The sequence below is a fragment of the Condylura cristata genome, unplaced genomic scaffold (genome assembly GCF_000260355.1).
Source record: "Condylura cristata isolate star-nosed mole 26May11 unplaced genomic scaffold, ConCri1.0 scaffold00045, whole genome shotgun sequence".
Classification (NCBI taxonomy): domain Eukaryota; kingdom Metazoa; phylum Chordata; class Mammalia; order Eulipotyphla; family Talpidae; genus Condylura; species Condylura cristata.
In genome coordinates, this window is record NW_004567146.1 from 814526 (window position 1) to 824878 (window position 10353).

Below are 10353 nucleotides of genomic sequence, written 5' to 3' on the forward strand. Positions count from 1 at the left end.
GCACCCAGAATGAAGACAGCAAAGAATATGAACAGTAAATGCTTGGGCATTTGCCAGTTCAAATTGGATTACAAGCATATGAAACAAAAACGAAGAAGACATAAAATTTTTTAAAAATCAGAAAAAAAAATAGAAGTGACTGATAAAGGCAAGAGAGAACATACTTCAAATGTTATTAGCTATCTTTCTGAAGTACAAATTTGCTATAAGTTCCATGCTTAAAAATACTTCAATGAGGGCCCTCCCTGATGGCACAATGGGTTAAAGTGCAGCACTGTAAGCGCTTCAGTGCAAGTTTGATCCCTGCCCAGGAGGTGATCCATAAGGAGCAGCAGACCTCTCCTGACCATCCCGCTGCTCCCCTAGAGCAGTGTACTTCGTCGATCTGCCTGTTCTGCTCCCCACTCTGTCTCTGGTGAATCCTCGCACTGTGCCTGCACCCCAGTTCTATCTGCATAAATAAATAAATCTTAAAAAAAATGCTTCAGCGATTCATATTATTATAATGATTTCATGCTTTTGTTGACTTATAAATGTTTTGTTTAAAAATAGCTTAGGAAAAAAAGCTCCTTATGTAAGACAGGTGATACCAGTTTTTCAATTGAAACAGGTATGAGGACTCTAGTACCTATACTCCCCTACTCCCAATGGCCCCTGAAAAGATTCAACAAAACTTTAATTTGAAACTACTATATTGTAATTTTAAGTGCACATCATTTTTACATTTTAACACTCCTAAAATCAAGATGCTTCTTTTAATCTTAGCATCATAGATTAACATTTTTTCTTACTAGAATTCAGAAGTGACTGCTTTTCTAATCTTATTTCCTATCTCATCACACATCTTACACACGTTTATCCAACCAGGCTAATTACTTACCTCCTTCCCAGACTATTACCATTATTTCAGGTTTTTCAGCCTCTGACTCCTTTTCTCACAAGCCTTTACTGTTACTGTCTCAAAGACTTTTCTGACTTCCTCTGCTCCTGTGGCAATTATTTACTCACTCTCCTTGATTTGAACAGCATTCATCATCACTCTGTAACGTGACTTACACTGCTAAGTTATCTGGCCTGCCTTCTCTACTAGATTCAACACAAAAACTGAATTCATCATTGAAGTACCAGCAATTAAAAGTCAATCTTTTAGTTTAAAGCAATTAACTAGAGGATGACTTATTCTTCTTAAAGGATGTCTTACCTTCTCTGTAGGATAGGCTTGAGCTTGAACTTTTTTTGTCAAAGCTTGCACTTGTGCAGTCACAGCCATCACCTGAAATTAATCCAAATAAAATTGCTAAGTAGAATAAAAGCTAAGTAAAAGTTAAACACCGGCACCTGAAAATAATCTGAAACAATGCCTAGGCCACAGTACTATCCTCTTAGTTCTGAAAAAGTACATTGGAGTTTCTGACACTTTGTCAAAAGGTAGGGAAAAAAGTTCCTCCTCTTCTTAAAGCTAAAGAAACCATCTAACAAAGCCATGGAAATGATGGGCAACTGGGAGAGTCTGTAACTCTACCTGTACTGGCTGAACATACAATGCACAGAACTGCATACCTGGGGACCCAAAGGCAAATCTGTCGTCTTTCCCTACATGTTCCTTAGATATAAGAATAAAAGAAATTAAATCAGATGCTCTCTTTTGTAATTTTCTGTATTTCTTTGGAAGTTTGAATTGGAGCCTATAAAGAAATTCAATAAACTCTTCTGCTTTAATAGCATTTGAGAATATTAAAACATATGTTCCCCAGGCCTCGCGTTGTCACTGCGTTGGCCTGAGTTCAATCCCTGGCCAGGGAGCTGACCCACATGGCGTGGCAGACCTCTCCTGTCTCACCCGCTGCTCCCCTCAGCAGTTTATTTCAGTAGATCTGCCTGTAAATAAAATGTCACCAGACTACCAAAGTTTGGAGGTGAGGCACTCTATTCCACGGAATGACACAACTCACCTGCTCCTGGAGATTTTTTAGAAGTGTCACCGCACTTGGCAGGTCTGCCTGTAGCACCTCCTACATGAGAAAAAGAGTAAAGACAAACCATTCTTTCCTCAGGATCATAAATCTGGACGTTCGAAATTCCCTTCTTCCGTCAGTAACCCAGAGCGACGGTCTTCCCACTCCTGTGCCCACGCAAACTCGCACACAGCCGGCCACCCCTCCAAGTTACTAGAAAACAGAGGCAACTCCAGCTCCGTCTCCTCACTCCTTTCCTCGGCTGTGCAAAGAGGGTCACTTTCCTGAAACTACTTTTATCATCACCCTTCTTTTGTAAGAGTAATTTGCTTCAAGTAGCTGAGAGGTAAGGAAAGATTCACCGCGAGGAAGAAAACACTTACTGGCGCCGCCATTGTTACAAAGCCCGCCCCTTCCGGAGTCGTACTCTTACTGAGCGAGCTGATGTAATCGTGATGGACTTGATAGACAGTTGCCGTTTGCAAATCTAAGCCAATAGGAATAGGGGCTCCTTCACTTCCGCCCCGAACAGGATGTACGAGGGGAGTGGCCTGTTCCAGCCAATGGGATAAAAGAGCTGTCTAAATTCGTCAGCTTTAGGAGGGAATCCAGTGACGTAGAGATGTATTGAAAAAAAAACAGCAAGTGGCTATTAGATCGAGTGAGTGGTTGAAGATAAGCCAATAAAAACTGGGTATATGATTGATTGACAGTTTGAAGGACCCAATGGAAAGATGGAGTTAGCGGAGTGCCTTGACAGTGCATTGGCTCCTGGATGCCGCAGTACTCAACGAGTCTTATTCTCGACTGTGCCTTGCATTACCATATCCCGGCGCTAGGTGGCAGGCCTCGGCTTCGCTCTGAGGCGACCACGTTGCAGAGCCGCCATTGCTGGCTATTGCTCCTACTCTCTCGGTCGAGATGACTCACAGACACCATAGACTTTGGGTGGATCGTGTGATAACAGTCCTGTATGACCCAAGACAAGCCTCTCGATCTGCGGGCTTTTTTCATGTGCAAGTCAGAGAGTTGGGCCGGAGAAGGCCAGAGCCAGAGTTTAGAACTGTACATAGTGGCCATCGGTGTGCACAGAAAGGGCTGCGGAAGACCTCCCAAGCCGCGCCCACACGCCTAAACCCTTACAGTTTGTGGGCGTGAGAGGGATACATTTTACAAATGAGGAAGCAATTCATTTGCCCTTGGTCACACAGGTGTGTAGTAGCACCTGGTTCGAGCCCAGCCTGAGCGCATTTCATCATGACCTGCCTTAACTTCTTATTTGTCAAGTATGTCAGCTCATTCCTACTGCTCAGAAGCTGGGAAAGTAAGTTGGGTGGCTATTGGCTGTTCCCACCATCTGCCTTAGGTATAAACACAGCAAAGGTAAATTGGTTTTGAATCTGGCCTGTGACTGCTAAGCTGAATAGGGCTAACTGGTATTAAAGAAATAACCCCCAAACTTGGCAGCCGGGGTGCCAAGTTTGGTTTCTAAGTCTTTCCTTGGGCTCAGGACAAGAGAGGAGTGTGGGTGGGTATCCTATGTACTCTGTACTGTTTATTAGGATTTTTATATGAAAGGTTTCCATTTCAACATAAATTCTCATCCTTGGCTAGTTAAGTCACAGACAGGTTTTTCCTTTTCTTGGAACTTGAAACTTAGTATCTCCCTGTGCCTTATAACATCAACCAGAAGACAAATTACAGTCTTGTTTGGCTTTTAATTATTAAATACTTGCCAACCATTTCTTTTGTTACAAGAAAAATTTTGGCATTTACAGCACAGTAAATCTTTATGAACAAACTCTTCCAGGACTCAACAAGTACTAGCAAAGATCAGAAGATCATTAAATAGATTGTTTTCTTTTTTTCCCCAACAGTTCCATAAGTTGACAATCATAACATTTACACATATATTGTAAGCAATTTAAAAAATATCTTTATTGAGGTTGAATATAAATATGTTTTTCACCCATTAAAGGAGAAAATTAAATAATTTTTTGAGTTGTATAAATATCACCACAATCAATTTTAGAATAGTTTATCATCTCCTAAAAAATACTTACCCTAGCCACAATCAGTATATTCTGTAAATTTTTTCCAGAAGTGACCAAAAGCTTGTACAAAAATGAGTAACAATGTAAAAAATATTTTTAAAAAATGACCAAACGCTTGGCACTCTGTGATTAATGTTGTTTTAAATATTTATATAAGCATGTGCCACAAGCTTCCAGGTGCCAAGTGCAGGGCACTTACACCCGTAGCCCTTCCACTAGCTTTTGTGAACTACTGGAATTATCTACACTAGGTACAGTAGTGGCAGACTTCTGGGGTGAGAAATAACTTTCTTTGTAAGTATATTTGTTTCTGTGTATTTTTTTTTAAAGATTTATTTATTCATACAGAACTGGGGTACAGGCCAGAGGTGCAGGGGCAGTGAGAGGATTCACCAGAGACAGAGTGGGGAGCAGAACAGGCCGACTGATGAAGTTCACTGCTGAGGGCAACAGTGGGCCGGTCAGGAGAGGTCTGCCTCGACAGGTGGGTCACCTCCGGGGGCGGGGATCGAACTCTCACTGAAGCAGCTGCGTCTAGCTTGCAGTGCTGTGTCCTAACCCATTGCTCCACCAGGGAGGACCTCTGTATATTTTCTAAACGGCTTTATTTACACTCTGTGTGTCTTGGAGCAAACATCTGTATAGAGTTGTTTTCATACAGAGTGGCCCAGGTCCATTTACAGGTGCAGGGAAACACTATTCCTCGGGAGTGAGCCATGTCCTCGGTGCCATGCGTGCCACCTGCCTCTGAGGGCAGTAGCCCTGCACCTGCCTCTGCCCACAGCGAGCCCTCTCCCTGCAGCTGCAGGCCTGGCTCAGTAGCCTGGGCAGAGGTCAGACAACATCAGGACATGTTGCTGGCTTGGGGCAGCACATCTGTGTCTGCAACCTGAGTGACACTGCCTGCCTCTCTTTTTTTTCTTTTTCCATGAGAAGTCTTTGCTGTGGATCGTCTACAAAATTTGAGTCTAGGAACAGGCAGTCTTTCAATCTGAAAATTTGAGTTGAAATGAATGAATGTATATATATTTTAAAGTCAAGCAAGAAGAAAAAATGGGAATATTTACAAGCTAATACATTCAAAGAGTGGCTATATGCATTTATTAGGTTTCTCTAGAGAAATATAACCAGTAGGAAATGACAAAGATATTGACCAGACACAGATTCATAGAAAAAGAGGTTTGTCATAAGGATGGGAGGCTGAGACGTCCCATGAGCTATTGTGTGCACATTGGAAAGCCAGGAAAAGCCAGATAAGCTACTGATGCAGTTCTATTCCAAGTCCAAACATCTGAAAACCAGAAGCACCAGTGGTGTGAATCCCAGTTTGAGGGCAAGAGATGACAGACATCTCTTCCTCCACCTTTTTGTCCTATTCAATCAGATTGGAGGATGCCGAGTCACACTAGGGAAAGCAACCTGCTTTGCTCATTTTGCTGAGTCAGATGTTAATGTCACCTGGAAACACCCTCTGAGCACACCCAGAAATCATGCTTAGCTAAACATCTGGACACCTGCTGACTTAGTCAGATTATGCATAAAATTAACCGTCACACTATCATAAAAATACTCAAAATCATACACTCAGGAATCTATCTCTTAGAATTTGTTCTGGCAAAATCACTCAAAAGAAAAATAAATCTGGGCCCTTCCTGGTGGCACAATGGGTTAAAGTGCAGCACTATGAAGCTCTCCACAGCCACTACAGCACGAGTTCTGGCCAGGGAGCTGACCCACATGGCACAGCAGACCTCTCCTGTCTCACCCGCTGCTCCCCTCAGCAGTGAATTTTAGTCAGTCTGCTTGTTCTGCTCCCCACTCTGTCTCTGGTGAATTCTCTCACCCCCTAATCCCCACATATCTGGCCAGTTCATGCATGTATAAATAAATTTTAAAAATTTAAAAAGTCATGCCTGCATGACACACTTACAGAAACATTCTAAGTTCAGAAAACTGCAATTGGAGGTGGGAGAATGACTGCTGATGCACTGGTTTGGCGTTTCTTTTTGGAGTGATGAAAATGTTCTAAAATTAAGCAGTGGTGATGATCACACAACTCTAAATATACTAAAATCTTCTGATTTGTACCTGTAAAGGGTGAATTTTAAGGTATATGAATAAGATTTCAATAAATATCTTATAAAAACTATACGTGATTTAAATAGCAAACATTTGAAACACAAATAGAAAATAAATAGCTGCATACCTTCATTTATTAACATTACTAAATGTCAGGCACTGTAATATACTTTACATATATTAATTCAATGATTTTCAAAGTATGGTCCTCAAACCTGTAGTGGGTATGCAGATTTACTGAATCAGAATCTGAGGCTGAAGCCTGGGAAAATGTCTAAGCCTTCCATGTGATTCTGCAACATGCAGAAGTTTGAGTGTCTCTTTCAACTCATTTAATCCCCATAACAAAGCCAGTGTTATTAACAGCCAATCTGCAGTCATAATATGATAAAATTTAAAATTTTGTAAGTATGGAATATTAATCAATATAATAGACCTGGTTTGAGCCCAGAGTCTGTAGTTCTAAGAAACCCTCACTGATGTGGATGCTGCTGGTCCACGAATTATACTATGAGTCATAAAACTCTGCATGACAGCCTCCCTGGTGGCTCAAGGGGTTAATTCTCAGTATTATGTTGCTATGTGCATGAGTTGGATTCCTGGCCAGGGAGCTGACCCACGTGGCACAGCAAACATCTCCTGTCTCACCCCCTCCTCGTCTCAGCAGTATATTTTAATTAAAACACCTGTTCTGCTCCCTACTCCGTCTCTGGTGAGTCCTCTCACACACACAGCCCTCCCCACACCCCCTGCCCGCACCTCTGGCCTACACACCAGCTCCTATATGCATAAATAAAGACTCTGCGTGAATCTTCTTTATCTCAGAAAGTTTAATAACTCACTAGGTCACACAACTGGTCCATAGTAGAGCCAGGGTTTTTTTTAATATAGGTCTATTTTACTTCAAAAGCTAAGCTTCTAAAGTATGCTGTCCTTTTAAAAAAAAAATTAATTTATTTTGTGCAGGAGAGCTGGGGTATGGGCTAGAAGTCCTGGGGGGCAGGGGTAGTAATAAGAGGATTCACCAGAGACAGAGTGTAGAGCAGAACAGGCAGATCTACTGAAATATACTACTGAGTAGAGCAACGGGCGAAGCGAGAGAGGCCTGCTGTGCCGTATGGGTCAGCTCCCTGGCAGGGGGAGCACTCAGGCATCAGCAGTGCTAGTGTTGAGACTTAAGCCCTAATCCACTAAGGAGTCTCAGATGTACTGTCTTTCTATTTACAGGAAATGGGCCCCCCAGCTTCCTATCTGGGCTTAAAGGGAAAAAATCCAATCCCTGAGAAGTAGACAGAGCCACGAAAACCCAGAGGGTTACCAAGACAAGCTAAGATCAGGACCCAGTTATCAACCTGGGGCACAGGGTGGGGGCCCACGTCCTAAGAACAAGATAGACGTTGACTCTCTAGGACTGGGGCACAGCAGCAAGGATAATTGGGTACTGAGAGGCTAAATGTGCTCTTTTATTCTTCCTGCCTGTGCCTAATATGGGACCAGAGCTGGGGAGGGCTGAGCCTGGAGGTGTGGCAGGCATGGGAAGGAGGAAAAGGACACAGGCGCTCCCTGGAGCCAGGCCAGCCTCTGCATCCTCCTGCCCAGACTCCTTGGCACTGCCTGGAGAGGCTGGGCCTGCCTGGGGCTCCCCAGTATTCTTTGGGGCTGTAGACGCCAGCCTCTGCACACTCCTTTCTGACCCTCCTCCTTGACTTCATGTTTCCCTCCCTCCTTGGCCCCCCACAAACATACTCCCTGTTTGCGGGACAGGGTTCCTCTGCATTACATATCCTAATTCTGACCTTGCTGTCAGGATCCATCATAATTTCTTTCCCTTTTTCTGTCATGCCTTCTTTGATTGTCCAGGACATAAGATGAGTTTTTGGGAGGTGCCTGAAGCCAGAGGTGCTAGTATTGATTCAGTATGGGGTGTGCAGTGGGGAGCTGGGGTTCCGCAGGAGCAGGATAGAGCAGGTGAGGGTGGGAAGTGGGGTATTTCACGTGCTTCTGGGCTTAGGCTTTCACACGCATCTGGCTGTCCTGGCTATCAGCTCCAGGGCAACCGTCATGGACTGTATTAGGATCTCAGGCAGAACTTTTGGTTAACTTTTTGTTAAAAGCTACTTCAGAATTTCCACGGAAGGATGGGTACAGATGTGACCCACAGGACAACTTACAGAGTCTGAACACAAAGGTGGCCAGGTGAATTCCTGAGCATGAAAAATGTGCCCATTCAGATGTGGCTTTGCAAAAGAAAAAGAGGACAGACATCGTGTCAATGTTAGTGCTCTGGGGGAAAATCATTTTTTACATGAAGATGGGTAATGCTCTCTCTTCTGTGTCCACCCTGCTCCCTACCTTACCCCCACTCGGCCAGGGAAGCCCCCTGTGCTGCTGTATTTCTGCACCTAGGTGGTCTCTGTTCAAACGAGCCCCTCTCCCACCAGGAGGTTGTCCAAGGACAAAGAAACGCTAAGACACAAGGGGCTGTGTTTGTCCACATCCTCTTGTTTATCTTTCCTTGACCTAATTGAGTCTTTTAAAAATTCATTTTTGAAATGGGTGGGGGGCAGTGCACGGGACTATGGTGATGGCACATGGGTGAATTGGTGATGGGAAGCCCACAGTGACTATTATAGTTGAGATGGAAAAAGGCACAAAATGATGTAAAAATAAACTATTATAAAAAAATTCATTTTTGAGAGCTGATAACTGTTTAGATTTTGGAGATGCTGGTTACTCAATGTGTTAGAGAGTAGCCCAGAGTGGACTGGGCCGCCTGTCTGGGGGTCCTTACCGGCGCGCTCACAATTCGGTTATACTATAGGTACACACAAAAAGGTCAATAATGGGTTTATTTACAAAAAGGGAAAAAAATAGGAAACAACCCAGGGAAAGAGAGCGGGATACAAAGTAACTGGAATACCTTACAGCTCGGCTGACTGGACACACTGAATCCCGCAGCCCGGAGAGCCGTTTCCCGAGCGAGAGAGTGAGAGATGCAATCTCGCCCTATTTATCCCCCAAATGTCCCAGAATTCCTGCTAGCTCTGCCCTTGGGTCCTCGCAGTTCTCTCCCTGGTACTGCTGGGAGTTGTAGTTTCCAGTTACTGGAGTAGGGGGTGGAGTCCACAAGACTCTGCAGAGTTCCTTTAGGACATCCTTCCCCTTAACAAAAGGGAGACTCCTGGGATTAGAGATGCCTTGAGAAGCCTCTAAAAACTACAAACGTTTCAGTTCATATATTCCAGATTCCAAAAAAATCCCAACTTCATAGTTATTTTTGTGGATGGGACTGTGGCTAGTGGAAGAGGTTTGTTTGTTTTTCCTTACAGAAGAGTCATTGAACTTTTAAAGGAATGCGCATTACTTCTATATTTTGGGAGAAGGAAAGGAGGAAGAGAAGCAGGGAGGAGAAAGAGGTTTGAGAGGAAGACAAAACAGAAAGCTGAGAAAGGCTAGCAAGAAGGGGAGGAGAGAGGAAGGAGTACCACTTCCACCCTCTCCCTGAATAAGTCCTCTGCTCCCTCGCTGGCAGGAGGGACTGGAGTGCTCCGAGGAACAAAGAACCACAGCAGCTGTTTACCCTCTTTGGTACATTATGCATCAAGTATTTATTTTATTTTGATTTGTCAGAGTTGAAAGAACTCAAGATAAAAATACACATCCTAACTTCTGGCCATTATCAAAACAATGAACAATATTTAGGGATACTAGGGGCAAGAGGGAAAGCAAAGGGAAAATACTGGCCAAGGAAAAAACAGCCATTCCAAGCTACTGGCAACAAATACCAGACTGCTTAAAAAACCCTGGAGATTGCTACTTCTTGTTTAAGCTCTGACAAACTGCTCCGTAGGGGCTGGGCCAGAAAGGTAGACCTGGAAGCTACTCATTTTCTTGATTCCCTTATTCCTTCCTGGATACCACAGCAATGGCTGGTGGCTGTGGGTGTGGGTGTTCAAAACCAGTCTGTTAGCATTCGAATCCACCTGTAGCTTATCTTCCCTAATTGCACTCTCCCCTTCCTGTGCTGGCCTCAGTGACAAGCTTCTACAATGTTCTAAGGATGTATACCACTTGTGAGAGATTTTTTTTTAAGGATTTATTTATTTGTACATACAGAACTGACAGAACTGGGGTATAGGCCAGAGGTTCAGGGGTGGCGAAAGGCTTCATCAGAGTGGGGGGCAGAACAGGCAGATGGACGAAGTACACTGCTGAGGGGAGCAGCGGGCGGGTCAGGAGAGGTCTGCCACGCCATGTGGTCACCT

General features: G+C 43.9%; 1 protein-coding gene across 2 annotated transcripts in view; it reads right to left on the bottom strand.

The window, feature by feature from the left end:
- NGDN (neuroguidin, EIF4E binding protein) overlaps positions 1-2400 on the bottom strand; it is a 7674-nt gene extending 5274 nt beyond the window's left edge. The window contains exons 1-3 of one of the 2 annotated variants that reach the window (XM_004694629.2): positions 2339-2400; positions 1953-2012; positions 1202-1273 (exon numbers count right to left, since the gene is read on the bottom strand). In XM_004694629.2, the coding sequence (XP_004694686.1) occupies positions 1202-1273; positions 1953-2012; positions 2339-2350 (144 nt within the window). In that variant the 5' untranslated portion in view covers positions 2351-2400. Of the gene's footprint in view, positions 1-1201; positions 1274-1952; positions 2013-2338 lie in introns of those variants that run through there. The other variant, XM_012733972.1, reaches the window with a different exon arrangement.
- Positions 2401-10353: the final 7953 nt, after the last annotated feature.